We start from the raw sequence: 18,430 nt of genomic DNA, 5'->3' as shown, positions 1-18,430 counted from the left end.
AACTCAGGAGCTCAGTGGCTTATTTTAATGGCAAATGCAGATTCTAAGAAAAAAAGGCGTCTATACTCAATTGTTGGTGGGAAAACAATCAAGAGTTAAGGCAGGTAGCATGTTATTCCCGTCTTAAAAATGGACCCGCTAAGGAACAGGGCAACAGAACAACTCTACTGCTTGCTGTCACAAGTTTTAATTTCTGACAAAGTTAAGAATATAATGCCAACCCACGAATGCCAACCCCACTCTTGTGGTGGTTACTGGGCTGCAGTGCCAGTTGAACACATTTACCTTGCAATGTATCCTGAAGAGCTTCAATTTGCTCCATCAGTCTCCGATTACAGGTTTTCAGGTGGTAATTTTCTAGCTCAAGCTATGAAACAAGAATAATAAAAACTGAAAAATAATGCCAAACTGGTGTACGTGTGATCCACTACACAGAACATGCCTTCATCTTTGTTATTTTCAAATATCTTAACAAGGGAAAAAAAAGATGGGTGAGTCTACCAGTCACCTCAAAATCCTTCTAATCAGCAGCATCATTAGAAAACCCACTTAAAATATTTTTCTGTGCTTTCTCAAACAGCCACTGTGTGAACTACTGGCACTTCTCAAATATGTCTTTAACTTGGAATAAAAGACCAGACAGCCCACTCCCAGCTGAAAACTACTACAGCATCTTTAAAACTGCATGCTGACCCACTGCTATCTTTGTTTTTCTAGAAGATAGGCCCAGACAGAGCCACAAATCCACAGGATGGAAAGAACAGAGAGGTCAGAGACGAGAAAACAAAGGACATGTTTGTGTAACAGGTGCTCTGTCAGAAAGGAACAGAAACTGCACCCAGAGAAAAGAGGAAGAGGTAAAAGTAAGCTAGGTGAAAGCCACTTGTGACTAGTCAATGTTCAGAAACTGCCTTTGGGCACTGGCGACTTCACAGGCATTTACAGTTTGCCCAATAAATAGCCCTCAGTAAGACTGATGACCCCAGCCCTACAAGTGAGTATATGTAGGGCCAAACAAGCAGAGTGCCTCTGTGGCAGTTTGACTGTCCCCAGACTATTGTCCTACATAGGAACCCCCTGGGAGCGCAGCCACTGCACTTACTCACAGGCCTTGAAACCTGGCAGCAAGCTAGAGACTTACCTCCCTGAGCTTAAATGTTACCCACTCTTTGATCTTGGCAGCTTTCTCTTGAACAATTTTGGCTTCCTCAGTCCTCAGCTGTTTCTGTGCCAAAAAACCAAACCCAACATTAGATGCATTAGGAGAGCACAACTAACAGCTCTCAGTGAGTCACTGCATCAGGAGTGACTGAAACACTGAAGCTCCCATTCCAGACATAAGATTTAAGACTGCTACTTGGACACTATTATTCAGCTGGCCTCTGAAAAAAATAAAGCTCTAAGTTGCCTTACATGGTCCCTAGAGTTAAATTCAGAGACTTGTTTCAAGAGTTTGTTGTGGAATAGCAAAATCCAGGTCAGGTAACAATTGGCCACCTACCACAATTTGACTACAGTCTGCAACTTTTTCTGTTTCATGTGGTTTTGCAATGTTGCTGCTTGCTGTTGAGCACCTGTAGTGTTCCCCCAGCCTACACACACATCATCGGCCAAAGGTAATAAGAATTAAGCAGTGCCCTACAACTGATTCATAACACATCAATCATTCCAAACAAAAGGGATTTCAGCTGCTGTAAGTGCAAGTGTAGGGCACAAACTTTTAAGGTGTACAAGATGCAAATACCAACAACGTATTTAACACACACACACACACACACACACAATATTCTCACTGAGAAAGTAAATTTAAAAAGAACTCCACAATTAGATCTTGAAAGACACTAAGACCTGCTAGGAGGATTTCAGATGCTATAAGCAGTTGTATGTTTACATATCCATTAGAACAAGTTCTAGTCCACACAAAGGTGTTATGGCAATACTGTTGATTTGCACAATGACTGTTGCTCCCCCAAGTATCTGCTTGGGTAACATTGCTACAGCATTTTTGCAGCTGTGTTTTCTCAGCTGTGTTTTTAACTTTTCTGGAAATTTCCTTTGAAAGATGCTGAATTAATACTATAATCACCCAAAACTTTCTGGTTTATCTTCTGTGTGGCTTCATCAGAAGCAACATCACTGAAAACTATCCTATCTGCATAATGATTTAAACAACTGCATGAAGAAATCAGTTCCAGGAGAAAGGGAGGGAAGGGAGAGAGGAGGAATATATGCTCCATGGCACATCAGCCCTGGTTTCTCCAATTAAGGGGCAAAGATAATTAATACCTTCTGGCAGTAGTTGGTGGTTTCCCTGTTACATTGTTTTTTCTGAAGTAAACAGATACAAGTAATTATGACAATAAAAATGTCAGTCCTTTCCCCCAGTTTTTCACACTGATAAATACCATATAAATGCAGAGCACACTGCACAAAATTCCCCACATTTTCCCATCACTTTTAATCACCACATGCTATTTATCACTACAATTGCACATTTAAAGGCTCTTATTCACGTATGTTTGCTGACTTTAAAATAGACCCTAGTAACGTTATAGGCAGCAGGAACATTTGTAGTTGAGCATAATGAAATAACAGCAATCAAATCTCATGCTTTAAGAAGAAGACTTATTTAGCTTTTTTTTCCTTTTATATGACTGTGTATGTTCCTAATCATCAGGTCTCAACCTTTGCAGGAGTTAGACTACTAGATGTGCCTACAGGTCTGAAATGATCTGGCATAAATAGCAGATCTACCATCTCTGAAAATCCATCAGATGGGAATTGGCTTTGAATCCCTAATGACCTGGACTTGTCCTGGAATAGGGTTCAAGATGCAAAAGGTTCAGATTACTACACTATAATGGTGAAGTGCAATGCCAAGATTTTATTTAGGGTTCTAAAGTAGAATAGTGACACGATGACAGCATAGTCACCAAGCTTAGTAAGCCCTGCCTCAAAGCAGAACCAATTCACTCGGGCACTGCAGCCATAGATGCAGTTATTGTGCTTTAAGATCCAAAAGCAATTAGAGATTCTTTGTGTCCCACACTACTGTGTGGTCCAGACACGACCTCAGTGTTCTCTTAATAATGCTCTGAACTCCATGTCTCTTCCCATCCCAGTGAAAACAAATAGGATGCCTTACAGGGACCCTTAGTAACCTAGCTCTGCCACCATCTCATCCCAGTCTGAAACTAAACCAGTGACTCTTTATCAGAGTGTTTCTCGTCTGGAATTACCAAGCTTTGGCTTTCATTTCTAGAAACGCATTTTGCCTCTTGTTGCTGGAACAAGATTTCTACTAACAGTCCTTGAAATAGGTCACAATTAGTTCAGTGTAATTCAAATGGCTGAGTAATTTTTTTTTGGTAAAATTCTACTTCTGTTTAAAAGTTATTTACTTAGCAACACATAAGAATACCTCATTCCTCATGTTATAAAAACCACAGGGCAAGGCCTTTACTAGAACTGCAATACAAGCCCTGCTGTATGTAGCATTTTCCTTCCACCAACTGAAAATGGAAGAGACTAAGAACTACCCATGCTGGGAAACAGCTGCTCTTCTATAATGACATCTGACAAGAGATGAACTATGCTAAAGGACTGCTGAAGACTGGGAAAAGACCCTTCCCAAGAAGCAGCATGAACTGAGTCAGAGATGGGCTACACAATGGCTCCGCAAAGCAATCTATACACCAAAAAGCCAGAGAAAGACCATGACCAGACTGTAGCATTACAATGTAGGGTCTCAGAACTAACATAAGGAAGCCCTTTAAGCTCACTGACTGATCTCCAATAATGAAGAGACATGGGCTGTCAAAGCTGAGTGGATGTTTTATCCGAAAGAGAGGATCTCGTACTGAGCTGGGCATTATCTTACAGCTGATCTGGAGGCAACTGAGAGACTAACATGTAATGAGACATAATCCGTATATTTGAACTATACATTACAGAATTCCTCTAACTCATGAAACCTACAGGCCTCCCTGTAGAAAATATCCCTACCTGTTTTGCTAGCTGTGTCTCCAATTTGTTGATCAGATCCTCCTTTCCTTGCATTGTGCACATCAGCTCCTGGTATTTCCTGTGCAGGGTGCTGTCAGATTCACCAGTCTTCACGTCAGCTAGTTTTATCTTCTCTTCCATAACTCTGACCTGTAATGGTAATCAGAAGGAAACCGAAAAAAACCGAAACACAACAAAACAAACTAATGCAAATTAAGGAGCTGCTTGTGTAGTGGTAAGAGAATGAAAATAAATGAGAATATTTGTGGGTTTCTTATTTTTCAAGTCAGGGAAGGAAAAATAAAACATCAAAAACTACAATACCCTTCAGATCACACTTAGTTTATATCCACATTTGTGAAAGGAACATTGTCCATTCATTTGTAAAGCTGAAGCAAGAACAGATGCAAACTGAACCATGAATAGATAAACACATCGTGGATTGTGAGATATTACAATCAAATTACTAATCAAAGACGTCATACAGGCACCAAAGTCTCTGTACACGTATGAACAAGGTACATCACACCTTCCTCCTTTGCAATATCACAGCCAGTTTTTTACCTCATTCACTACCATACCACAAACCCCTGGCCATTTGCTTCAGATTAAGATTTCTATAGCAAAATCTATTATGGAGGTCCTTCTTCCTCCTATCCCCAGAATAAGACAGTGTTTTAGCAACTCCTGTCTTTCCGCCAAGTCTTTTCTCCAGACCTGCTACGGAGTTACAATGTTAGATACTTCAGAAGATTTGCCTGTCTTTGAGCTCCTGCCAGTGCCAACACTTCTTCATCTCAGCAAGAGAAAGATCACTGTAGAGCTCCTTCACTACAGACAAAGTTTCAATGCACTAAAATCTAGTAGCTACTGAAGCGTTTCAGGTTTTTAGCAAATTTTTAAAACCTCTTTGCTTTCTTCAAAACCTCTGTCTCTCAACAATGCCACTCCGTTTTACCATTACCTCATTCTATTACAATGGATTATAATACTTCATTTCTAAAGATTAATGGAATCCCCTCAATTTAACTCAAATGTACTAACTGCAGCATTTGAAGATGGGAAAATCTCTGGTTCCAACACATCTCAAAGAAGCTAAATCTGCAAAGAAACCAACTCCAAATACCATAAATTTAGCATAAATTTAGAACCAGAAAGACAGAATGCAGGCAGCAATCTGAGCACTTCACAAAGTCTGTGCAAGACTGTTAGTCATGCTCTGTTGAGCAGCCTACACTTCATACTTGCAGAAGCTGTGTTTTGTCCTCCTGTCTGCCTGTATTAGGCAGAGAAGCAAATTGCCTCTTCCTCATACTGAATCAGAAAGGCAAGCACCCAACATCCGAGCCAGAAAACTAAGCCTGCTGAGTCGGATGTGTTTTCATTAGAGTTTAGGGTGATTATAGTAAAAAGAAATGGCCCCTCCTTTCTGTCTGATGCCCAAATGCTGACTCTGTACTAGAGGCTCAGTGAGGGGACTGCAAACATGTGATTTCCTTAATTGAGGTTGGCAGCTACAGGGAGTCCATTGAATTAACAAATCCAACCCCCCAGACTCCTGGAGAGAAAGATAACAAGGGATTTTGCACGTGATGTGGAGCCCTCTCATTTGTTGGCTGCCTCTCATTCATGGTGAATGTACTCATTAGTGGAAGGGAATGGTCCTACTCTTGTGCTGTCACTTCTTCAGGCCGTCAGGCAGCTATGTAGCATTTCTCTAGGAACACTTATCTCTGGATGTGGATAAGACTGCTGGAAAGGCAAACATTGAGGGTTGCTAGTCTTTAGGACCTGCCAGCATATGGCTACAGAACTGCTGGTGGCAGATGAGTGAAGGCAACCCTCATTTCTGCTGGTGGCAGGTGAGTGAAGGCAACCCTGATTTCTGCTACACCTTCCCATCCAAGTTCTCCCTTTCTTGCCCATTCTTGGACCTGGATTTGACTTGTTCTCCATCTTGTCCCTTGCTGTCATTGCATCTCATCATATCCTGGGCACTCTGCTCCTGTCATTGAGCCTTGTCATTGAAACCTTCTTCACTGGCCAGTTGCAATAACTGTATTTCCTGCTGGTGCTGTCACAGCTGTCACTTTTGCCTGTATTGTGTTACCTTTGCCTGTCTTGGTTGGGTATGGACTTACTGATACCACTACCAAGAACAACTGGTTTTCTTCACTGGTAGTTGCTGGTCTAGCATAGAAACCAACAGCATGGTGTCAACACATAGCTTCTTTCCTAGAATTAAGCTGGTCAGCAAAAAATCTTGATGTCAGTATCAAACTGGCATGGAATAATATGTTCTGCAGACAGAATACCTTTCCAGGTACTCCAAGTTCTTGATTCCCAGGTGATATGTCTCCCAGTGCTTATAACACTGCTTATTCACTCCTTCCCTTCTGAAATCATCTTTGACAGTCATTCTTGGCTGTGTGGCTTTTATTTCTGCCCTTCAACCCCTGACTTAGTGCTCAGTCCTGCAGCTCTTGTCCAGCTGGAGGGAGCTGATTCATTTCAAGCTTTCCCTTCGTCAGTGATCTGCAGTGATACAAGAGCTCAGACCACCTGGCCCTTTTTGGCACTTCTGTTTCTATAATACTCCTCAGAGTGCAGAATGTCTGCTTCCCAAAGGTACATTATTCTCTATAGCCTGTTCACAAGCTGGTCTGCCTCTCTCCCCTTCTCCATTACTCAAGAAGCACAGAAGGACTAGTTTAGACAATATGCTTAATTTTTAGATGATTACAGTAATAGACAATGAATCCAGCTCTTACTGTTTTTCTCCATGGGCTCCTGAGCCAGAGCAGTAATTACTAAGTAGTCCAAAACAAGTGATAAGGGTGTGTCTGAAAAACCTACTTCTTTCACAGAACCTTCTCTACTTGTAGACAAGTCCTCACCAGTACTCTTAAGTATTTGTTTCCTGAGGACCTGCCAAGCAGCCCTATCTTTGCGATTTAATCCTGAGGTACAACATTCCCTTCCTTTTCCCCAACGAAGCATGCCTATCATGGACAAGGGGGTAAAGGCTGTGAAGCTGACAGGAAGGTATAAGGTGCTGGTTTTCACTTAGGGTTCAACATACTCAGGCACCTGTTCACAGCGAAGGCTCAAAGACTGGGAAGTAGACCAGAAAATCCATCCACCATTGTAAATCAGTGTTTCCCTAGCAGGGCATAGCACTGCAGATTGCTGTCAGTATGCTAGACTGGAAGGAATTTAGAGTGAGTTAACTGCTGGACTTGTACCAGAGCCACCATAAAAGAATATCTTACCTGTTTCTCTGCATCCTCAGCTCTTTGCTCTGCTTCTATCACTCTCTGTTCCAATTCCTGCATCTTCAGAAACAGAAAAGAAAGAAGAGGGGGAAAGAAGGAAAACAAATTAACATCACCTGGAAATCCACATTTTACTCAGGACTTGTGCAAGCCTACAGATTTTCGGCATATTTTGAGTTAACTGGACAGCTTTGACCAGGAAAAAAAAAAAGCCTTTGACCTTTTGCAGTCTTCTGCCCTACTTTGAATATACCGGAACCATTTTCTCATTAGTGAGCTTCATCATTCATTACATGGGTCAAAGGAACAGTGCCAAAGCCTTGACCTCATCTCTACAATTTACACACCATGGGCTGTCCTTGCAAGGAGCCTGTCCACAGAGAACCATTCTTCCCTGATCTTATTTCATCTAGGATTCCTTCACAATGGTAAATAAAAATGAATGTATCTTGGAAAGCTCACAGCAGGTTCTCTATGATGCCACATTATAACCAGTGAATACTTTGCTTTGGCTTCAAAAGCATCACAGACTCATAACTGAGAAGATTAACAATGATCTTAATTTTCCTATGATTCTTTTCATTTTGAAGAGCTTTGCAAACTGACAATTCTGTGATTCGACATCTGAGCATTGCTGCTATTGAAGTCAAAGGACACTGAATAGAATTTTATCCTAAGTGTTTGTAAGTCTCTTCATTCTCGTTAAATGCAGAGGTACCTGGGATTCTTCTAATAATTTACCACTAGAGCCCATTTTTGGGGGGAAGGTGGTTGGTTTGGGGGGGTTTTTTGGTGTTTTTTGTTTGTTTTTCATTTTAATTTTTCTTTAAATAGCAACCAAGTATCTCATTTGATGTTTGTCAAGGTCATCTTCCACCAGGCCTACTTCAATGGGTCTCAGATTTAAGCCCATTAATACAAAGTCAGTGACACTAAGTTTCACCCACCAAGTTGCAAAATTTGAGGAATGCTTCATGGAGTTTCCAGCACTTACTTATGTTTTACTATGGAAAGAATGACATAGAAGAATCTTCAGAAGATTAAAAGAATCATGCTTAAAGACGGAAAACTATAAAGGGAACTGGGCTCCTTTTCTCTCCAACACATTTTGTGGTTCTTGATAAAGCACTGGAGCCAAGTGTTCAGGTTGGTCACTAACAGGACCAAACCAGTATTTCTGAAAATGGGACTTACTCCTCCTGGGCTGATCACCCAGAATGGATGGGGCAGCATTCCCCTGTTTCCATTTGCCTTCCTTCATATGGCAACAAGACAACTCTTCTTTCCATACATGCTCACTGACACAAAAGCAGACTGACCCCTATCAACAAACATATCAAAAGGTACATACACATAGACACCTCAATAGTCACGTAACTAAAAAAGCAATGTCATAAATTAAAACCATGAAGATCAAAACCTGCTACATTTAGCATGATACCTCTCCGATTTGCTTTTTCAGTGGAACAATCAAATACATCAGTCTCTGTAACTTAATATCCAAATCAAGGATGCTTCCTTGGCAGAGGAACAGAGAGACACCACAGAAGACTGCAGTCAGACAAAGCTGCTCTGACCAAAGAGTCTTAGAGGAGAGACTGAGCTCAAGGCAATCTAACGTCAACAGCTGTGTCACATGAGTATGTGTCCCTCCAGTACAGTGATGTACCCATGCATTTATCTATTAGTGTCTGCACAGTCATCACCCCAGACAGGTAGCAGCAAAACACATTGGCAAAAGAGAGATGTCAAGAATAATTACTGTGGAGACTTAATATGCTTTGGGAAACAAAGAGTGTTTAAGACAGTAGCTTCAGAATCAATGGTTTCTCCTAGTTGTCTGATTAATTGACAGGGTTTACATTCACAGCACAGATGAAATTCTGGGCCTTTTTACCAAGCTATCCTCTTAAACTAATAATTCAATCCTGCACAAGGATCATGAAACACTCAGGTTATTTTAAGAAGACAGCACTGTTCTGACTGAAAACCTCCTTGTTGTCCCAGCAGTTGCTTTGCATTGGTAGCAGTTATGGATCTTGATGAGGACAGAAAATCTAACTTGGGACCATTCCTGATCCCAAAAAAGTTATGAAACTTGTGCAAGCAGGGTGACATGGCTAAGTTCCAGCCAAATCAATTACTTTTGTCACCCTAATTTGCTCTGTAGCCTTAAATGAACTTGTACTTTTCTTAATTTCCTGTCCTACATCGTTGGGTTGTCCTACTATGAACTGTTAAATAACTGCTGTGTTCCTCATGTACATGAAATCATTATTTCACTCATCCCCAGTGTCAGCACTCTCACTGGAGCACAATCAGATTTAATACATACATACTTGTATGGCTCTTTCAAATCCCTCAATGAATTAATAATAATGCTTGGTATTTACATGGGTCCTTTCATTCAAAATGCTTTATAATTTGACAAATGCTACTAAGCAATGTGACCCAGGTCACATAAAAAACTTCGTAACCAAGCCAAATGCACGGAACTCTTCTTTCAAACACTAGCCCAGACAGCTTGTATGGGAGAAACAGGACTAGTTGAATAGCCATGCTTACATGAAACAAAAGAGCCTTTTTCCAAATGTTCATTGTTTACTGAAGTAAGACAGAAGCAGGTTAAGTTACCCAGACGGCCCTTCTAAGAGCTGCAAAAGATCCTCCCATCAGCCATTCACACAGGCTTTCCCGATGGCTCAGAAGAGGCTACATAAAATTGAGTGAAAAGAAGTTCCTACACCTCTCAGCTTCATTTTCCTCCTGTTGTTCTGTTCCAGATCTCACTCCTATCCAGGTCAACTTGCTGCCAAGGCAACGGCCTGCTATGCCACTCACCAACAAAGGAGTATCCCTTTTCCTTGTGTGTGTACAAGAAAGTCAGGTTGAAAAGAACTGCCTGTTTCCAACGCGATCCCTGCTAATGCCCACAAGGTAGGACTCAGGGGTCTCATGCCCTGTGGGGTCCAGCAGAATGGCAGAGCTTTGTCTGGGAGACCAGGGGCTAAGGCTCTTCCACCATGCCATCCCCCAGCCAGGCTCTGTGCAGCTTGGGCAGCTCTGTTTGATAGCTGAGACCAGGCTATCAGCGTGGAAGTTCACACTATGTGAACTAGGGCACTGCCTGTTAAACCTCTGGGTTTTAAATTCCTCATGTTCTGAACAGCGATCTAGATTATTCAATCTAAGCGGATTTAAAAAATCTGAAGTATTTAAACTGTTAGAGCACATTGTACTACCAATGCCAGGCATGAGTGGTCAGGTTTTTTGTGAGCTAAAACAGTAAAAACTGTCTTGAAATCATAAAATTAGTTACAAAGAATAATTTAAGATGTGGGGGATCAGGTTTTCAAGCCCTTCAATCAGTCACCTCCAGACCTAAGACAACCTAGCTGGTGAGCAAGTATCACACCCTTGTTAACATTGTTCTTCATTTTCACCACCTAAAACCACTTTAAAAAAAAATAATTTTCCTGTTGCTGCAAACCATATTGGAAGGATCTCAGGACAAGGCTTACCACAGGCTGGCACACAGCTTCAAACTGTGCAGACTTCACATTTTTCCAAAATGGTCTCCCCTCACTGCCACAAAAACCCTCTTTTGAAATGCAGGACTCCCAGTAAGTCTGAATCTCTTCATTCTCATAATGAGGGAAAAAACTTAAAAATCACAGTTGCTATAAAATCTATGACAAAAATCCCTGAAGCTGCCATCACTAGACATAAACCAAGCACCTCCTTCAGTTCTGCATCACTACCCACCTGAGGGTGAGAAGGATGCAGCGCAGGCAGGAGCCCCTGTTGCTGTGACTGCCTGGGTGTCCTGCAGTGACTGAGGAGGAGGGAAGGAGGGTCTCTGAGCAAACCATTACAGACCAGTTGGGAACCTAAGGCCCAGGACACTTCCCAAGAGGAGTGTTCAGCATGAGCACTGTGTGTCTGAGTCCACCAGCAGCAGGAGAGCCTGCTGGAGCTGCCCCACAGTCCCTGCTGAGGCTTCCCACATGACATTCAGAGTTGGGAATTGCAAGCCTGTTAGCTCTTTGACCCTTCAAGTAAAGCTACAACAGCACTGTACAAGTAGTTACAGAATAACCTGATCACTGAACCAAGCTACTCCTTAATCTTAACAAAGGGAACATCGCTTTGACTAAAAGGCTGGAGAAATGGCAGCCAGGCCCCTGAAGCAGATGAAAATTTAATTCTCTGCCATGACCCACAAACTTCCCTAAAGAGATAGTCAAAATATATCTGGCAAGTCTGTTCTCCAACAAGGAAGTCTGGTAGGTGGGTTTGTCTTGTGTGGGTAGTAAGGAAGTTTCTCAAAGCAGAAATTAATAAAGCACAAAAATACATATTTCATAATGCAGCAAACTTAAAAGTACTGCATATGAGTACTGGTTGTCTTTACCAGACCTGTTACACATCTACACATGATTTTTTTAATGTGCCTTTATCTAAATGGACTTTACAACCACTTTCAATGTTTTTCAACATAAGTAATCACTAAGGTTCATCTCAGAAGCTAATTTGAAGAGATGAAGGAGCTGCTTAAAGCTACACAATTCCTTAAAATATGAAGGGTGGAAAAAATGTCTCATGCAGTACATGGCAATAGTGAAAATATAATTACAGTGAAAGGAAGGATGAAAATTACTCCACTCTCAAGTAGCTGTCATCTGGATGTTTTTACATCCAAAACCAACAAACAAGAATATACACAGAAGTTACATAATACAAAATGGAGCAAAAGTGAGTTTAGAATGTATCTGTCATTAGGTATAGTAAACTGCAGTCAGCTGTACAGATTTCAACTTCATTAGTAAAACTGTGACAGAAAGAAACTGTTCTCACTTTCCTACAGTAATTGAGTATCTGAGCAATCTTGGACTGGACTGTGATAATGTAAGACACATTTTGAAAAAAATAAGGATCCCCACAGCAACCTACAAACTTGGACTTTATACAAAGGTAGGGAAAAAGCTTTAATTTTAATTGAAAACCAACACCATTTAAGGTAAAGAAAAACCACAAAAAATTCACACCATGACAAAAACAAACAAAAAACTAAAAGTCCAATAAAATCCTCAAATCTTTGCCAGTCCTCTCCTCTAGGATGCAAACAAATTCACTGAGGGCACTTGAAGGAGATTAGTAGGAGATGTCTCTAAAACCACAGATCCCATGCAAGTTTCTAACATCCAGATCTCAAAGTATCTGGCCTTGCTCTTCAGTATCCCCAGGATGTTTTGACTGGATATGAAGTGTTATTCTAACACTATGGCAATACACATATCCCTGCCTGGGCTTATCAACATTATAGCATAATTTGCACTCTTATAAGCTTTTCTGTTGCCAGCCAAGTCCTCATCCTACTGATCTTATCCAAAACATCCATCTTTCTCTGCAGTTGTCTCAGTCACTTTAGATATCCAGAATCCTGCTGGTACAGTGTTTTCCACTAGAGTCCAAATACTTGGTGATTTTGCAGTAAACAAGGCTAATTCTTATTATGCCACTTTACACCACTGTGACAGGCACATCTCTGCATCTCAACTGATAAGCAGAGAGCAAAGCTGTACTTAATCAATCCTCACTGCAAGTAACAGATCTATTGGATAGCTCAGTATTTACAGATTTTTTGCTTTTGTGTCGTAACTCATTGCAAAGTAAAAGAAGTCACCACTGCCTCACCTTCTCAGCTAACAGCTCTCGGATCTTGCTTGCCTGCAAGCGGAATTTGAAGAGCTGGGACTCCAACACAAGGCATCGCTTTTGCCAGTCCATACAGCTTCCATTCTCCACTGTGAGTTCTGCCATTGTGAAGTTAATCATCCATTTAGGATGTCGTCCGAGGTGCTCTAAAAATCCTACAGAATCGAAAGGGAAAAAAAAGTATATATTTTAGAAGGACAAACTTATCACCCCTGTGCCTAGTTTTCATTGGTCCATCTTACAGAACTGGTATCAAAGGCCATTTCTTCTCCAAGCAGAAGATTAAGTGGTACTACCCTGAGTCACTGATATTGCCCTCTGCCAGAGGTCACCCTTAATGGATAAACATTTACCTTTAGAATGAGTAAATGAGTAAATAATTTGCTAATGCATTATACTGTATATTCCAGAAACAACCTTACTGCCACCCTCACAGTCTTGCTCAGCTTCTACCCAGAGATTAGGAGTATTTTTTATCCCTGCCTCCTTTGTTCCAGTATGGCGGTAAACTCTCAAGTCACTAAAACCTCCTGCTTCAGATATCACACACACATTTTCATCCTGTGTCTTATCTCATAAAGACTGTATTAAGATGATGTGATGTATTAAGCAACTGTTCCCAATCCTTAACTACTTGACACAGTCAGTTGACAATAAGAGTGGAAGTGCCCCAGTATCTAAACAGTTGCTCTGTTAAAACAAAGAGAATCCATCCAGTAATAAGTTAGGGCTAAAGACAAAACATGCTGCTCTACTGAGGTCCTTGTAGACATCAAGAGATATACACAACTCCAGAAACTGAAAAAAGCTGTAGTTTTTGAAGATCTTTTATTTTCCTACTCAGTAACTGTTTAGACATTTCAGATACTCTGTGCTTATTGTAAAAGGCATGAAAAATCTAGGTAATAAATGTTCTTAACCAAATTCAGGTATTTGTGAAATAAAAGGTCAACTCTGTGTGTGTAGTCCAGCAGCCAGCTGTATTATCAAACAACAAAAAATGTTTACAAAGTCAGAACAGCTATGAGCTCAGCTTCATCAGAACAACTAAATCCTTACTTGTTAAAGGAACTTCTCACCAGCTCACAGGCAAACTCGCAAGTCCCAAACAGTGACAGATCAAGGAACAGTCCAAGACTTGCAAGAGAGCAACAAAGTCACTCAGCCTCATTGCCCTTACACCTGCCTTTCTCTGCAGAGAGGAAAAGTTTAAGATGTCCCTCCAGCTGTACCCACTTGTCAGGATACCTGGTTCATGTTTCGCATGTAAAACTTGAGATTCAAATTACCATGAGTATACATAATAGTGTGAGTATACATAACACAGCAAGCCACTCAATCCAGCTGTATGTCTGATGTTCCAAGTTAAGGACCAACATTTTATACCCCTTGGCTACAAACATTACCTGTGAGTTATTTTTATGTTCAGGTTGCTTTGTTCAGTAATAGAAAGTTTCCCAGACAGCAAGTTGCCTACTTTTCCAAAGAGTTGTGAAAGACTATTCCAGAAGGTAGGTTTAAGTAAAACAAAGCAAAGGTACACTCCTGTGCAGTAATGCAGCACTGAAAACACGCGACAGTAGGAAAGAAGACTACTGTTTTACAAGCAGCACACTTACAGCTCTACAGAAATAGAGGCCGTCCTTTTCCACAGCCCATCCAGCACACTGAGCTACTCTCTAGCCCTAACTCCTTGCCAGGCACTTAACCAGCTTACCTTTGGTACACTTCTCAACACCACCGTGTTTCCCTGTAAGGTAGTGCTCTCAGTTCTCCCCAAGCTGAAAGAGTGCACTAAGTCAAGGAAGGATCCTACAACACTGTTAAGCTTGTTTACAGCTAACTCTGTTTTGGACTTAAATAATACTTCAGCTCTCAAATGAAATTCTGTCTCTTTCATACAAGTGTAAGGAGCTTTTAGTCTTTATTCATAAAGTTTAAGTCCAAAGAGGACATACAAATGAATGGAATGGGATAATGACACAAAGTAAAATGAAACTGATGTACCAAACAACTTAAGCCCAAGCAGAATTTTCCCGCACAGACCATAACTTCTGGTTGAATTAAAATACCCTTGTTCTGAATAGGGGGTCCAGGATGGTATAGGTGTCCTCAATCATTACATCTTGTTCTTTATCACTGCAGACAACTGCATTTTATAATCCCTTTCATAAATGAATACTGCCCTTCCCTAGAACCATGCTGGCAGTTTTGCTCCCACTATTCCTATTATTCTAGAACCTCACCTCTTTAATGAGCTGCTTTCCAATTACCAGCATAAATATAATCATAACCAGCTTGTATCTGTTAATTCTTGTAGATTATTGCCCCTCAGTTTAGCTAGGTTTTTTCCCTCCCTCATATTTATCCCTTGATATATTTATAGATATCAAAAGCTTCTCCTTAAAGGCCTCATTTTGCAAGGCTAGAGATAAGGGGTTCCTTTAGTTTCATAAGAAAAAGCTCCCTGCTCTCCCTCTGCACCTGTTCCAGCTTCCATGCACATAATATAAAAGAGCTGGTTCTTCTCTTCTCGCTCCCCTTCATAGTCATGGGTGACCACAACTGCATGTGAAAGGCAGCATGCATCCACAACGAAGCCTTGTGTAAAGGCATGTAGCACTTTCCCCTTTCCTAGGGAATGCCTCATCTGATTGTGTTTGCCTTTTTTACAACTATATTGCACTGGTGGTCGACATTCACAAACAAACTGACAGAGCTGGAGCAGAGGAAGCTCAGCTGACTTTTCCTTTGTAAATGGCAGATGTGGGAGAGCAGGAGGGTAATTACAAATGGACTGCAACAGATTAATAAAGCTCAGGTCTGTGGCAGATCTCCAAAAGATCAAGATTCTCTGTACTACAGGCCATTGTGGTACCACACAATAAGACAAGATGCAACAGACAGAAACTGATGCACAAGAAGTTTCACTTGAACATAAGGAAGAACTTCTTTATTGTGCAGGTGACTGAGCACTGGAACAGGTTGCCCAGAGAGGTTGCGGAGTCTCCTCACTGGAGATATTCAAGAACCATCTGGATGCAATCCTGTGCAATGTTCTCTAGGATGGTCCTGTTTGAACACAGATGTTGGATCAGATGACCCACCATGGTCCCCCTCCAACCTGACCCATTCTGTGATTGCAAAAGTCAACATGCCAGTGGTTACCCTGTGATTGATTAGTATCACCATATGTTATATTTTTAATTACAGGCAGTATTTTTAAGGATCACTAATATTTAAAAGACACAGTTTGTTTTTGGGTATCTGGAAGTCTTACTGTTTATGCAACTGAATCTCTTCCTCCTCTGATGATTTTAAAGAGCGCTCTTGCAGGTTTTGCGCCCACTTTATTACTACTTCTAATGTGCGATTTTGCTTTGTGTCATTAGATTAATCCCCTGTGTCAGCAGTCAATTCAGTAAAATACCTACCCTCTAACAGCCCCCTCTTCAGCACTGTGTTGTCACATTCTCTTCTGTCATTTGTCTATCTTACCATTCTTCTATTAATCCCCATCCTCCACTTAAGCTAATAACTTCCCCATGTGTCATCATACCAAATGATTTCTGAAGTCTAGAGATTAGAATTATAGCTTTTCTCCCAGCAAAAACCTTACACTTTTTCAGAGAAAGATGTTGTATCACAATGTCTAATATTTACCTCTCGATTACAACTTTATTTACAAAACTTATTCTGCATTTTCATTTACTGTTAAAATGCTCATGTTCTCCTGAACGTAAGCAGTTCATCTGTACTCTGTGAATTACAATAGCAACTTCATTTTGACAGACTGACTTTAAATCCCTTCTATTGGATCTGCCATTTCACATGCCCTTTTTCATAAGTCTTAACCATCTTTTCTCACCACATTCTTTGATTCCCCTTCCTCTCCCAGATATTGGTCCTTTTCATATCAGATAAAGAATTTATATGGATACATTTATATAAAACTGGCTCTTTTTGCCCTAATGCATATGAAGAAGTTGGGAGCCAGATATTTTCAGAGGCAATACTCTTATTTTAGGGACTTGGAACACAGGAGACAGCCACTCTGTTCAAACAAGCTGAGATTTTCAAAACTTCATTCTGAGGTGCATACTGCCACTTCTTAAAGAGCAGCTTGATTTTCAGTGTTAAGTATCCAACAACTGTCAGTGACAATAATGGCAGATGAAAAGTCCTTAAAACTGGGAGAAAAAAATGACTGAACCACCTGCTAAATGCAGTCAAAATTAGAAGTCTCATGCATATATCTGTAAGTTTTGATCCACGTCAGAGACAGTTCTGACTCTAAATGCCATATCCAAAATAAATATGATCATATTTACTTGGAATGCCCATACCCAGATGTAATTCTGATGAAGCTGAAATTTAAATCAAGATGTCATGTGTTTGGGGGTTTTTCTTTGTGTTTTTAAGCTACAATCAGCTGATGTTGCAGATGTAGGTGGATTCAGAACTAGAATTCAAAACACTTCAGAGACTTTGTACACTTCCACCTGAAAAGCCAAAACAATCAATTAATGTGAAGTCTTTCAGGTGCAGATACAAATGCAAGTAAAGTGTTGGCAGCTTTGTTCATGCAGTGCAAACAGTGAAGGCAAGTGAAGCACTATTTCCATATTTCAGATGTGTCTGCTCAGCTCAGCAATAGGTTTACGCAGGCTGTCATAGGGATTCACAGCACATGGGGACGGCAGGTCTTAGCACCTGCCCAGAAAAAGCACCAGACCCTGTCTGAACACCTGAACTGAATACTGCTCTAACTTTCAGCTACTATCTTACTACAAAAGGAATCAGTAGAAACGTGATAAATGTAACATATGAAAGGGGAGAGATTTCTTCCCATGTCACTGAATCAGCATCAAGGGAGTCAGCAGTACAGGCGATGGGCAAAACTTAGTGGGGAAATACTAATCAACACTTCACTTTCCACTTCATAATCGTCTCACCCCCCAGCTTTTTAGCCCTGAGGCCATTGGAATTGTTCAGCCACACAGCTATTTCCCGTTCAGGAGTGCGGCCTGAGATGTGCAGAGCATGGGCGGGGAGGGGCGTGGGGGGGAGAAAATTACACAAAAAGCTGTGGAAAGGACAAGGAAAAGGCTTGTCGCGGGCTTGGGGTGGGAGGGAGCGGGGAATAATTTCCCCTCTACATCAGTGCAGGTGGCTTAGCTAGTAAAAGTGCCTAGAGGCAGGAAGAAGGGCTCTCAGTCGTGCCGTTCTACCTGCAGAGGTCTTGCCCCGCACACCGAGGCTTACCAGGAAGGCAGAAGAGACCGCAGAGCCTACACACATTTAATTCTTGGGCTGCATTTTCCCGTTGGTCTGGCCATTCCTCCCCCCACTTCTTCCATGTCTCTTCAGGGCCAAAGTCCCAGACCCGAAAGCAAACCTCAGTTAACAGATATGACACGATATCACCCCCA

The 18,430-nt window shown here is 41.2% G+C and overlaps 1 protein-coding gene across 5 annotated transcripts in view; it reads right to left on the bottom strand.

The window, feature by feature from the left end:
- Positions 1-13,149, bottom strand: part of PLEKHH1 (pleckstrin homology, MyTH4 and FERM domain containing H1) — a 45,048-nt gene extending 31,899 nt beyond the window's left edge. For 4 of the 5 annotated variants that reach the window (XR_001864432.1, XM_017741897.1, XM_008639534.2 and 1 more), the window contains exons 1-5: positions 12,978-13,149; positions 7,278-7,340; positions 4,006-4,155; positions 1,142-1,225; positions 286-367 (exon numbers count right to left, since the gene is read on the bottom strand). Coding sequence is in view for 4 of the 5 variants with exons in the window: in XM_017741897.1 (XP_017597386.1) it covers positions 286-367; positions 1,142-1,225; positions 4,006-4,155; positions 7,278-7,340; positions 12,978-13,118 (520 nt within the window). In the remaining variant the exon portion in view is untranslated. The remainder of the gene's footprint in view (positions 1-285; positions 368-1,141; positions 1,226-4,005; positions 4,156-7,277; positions 7,341-12,977) is intronic. The other variant, XM_017741898.1, reaches the window with a different exon arrangement.
- Positions 13,150-18,430: the final 5,281 nt, after the last annotated feature.

Source organism: Corvus brachyrhynchos, unplaced genomic scaffold (genome assembly GCF_000691975.1).
Source record: "Corvus brachyrhynchos isolate BGI_N302 unplaced genomic scaffold, ASM69197v1 scaffold115, whole genome shotgun sequence".
Lineage (NCBI taxonomy): Eukaryota > Metazoa > Chordata > Aves > Passeriformes > Corvidae > Corvus > Corvus brachyrhynchos.
The sequence above is the reverse complement of the archived record's forward strand: the minus strand, read 5'-3'. Positions and strand labels throughout refer to the sequence as shown.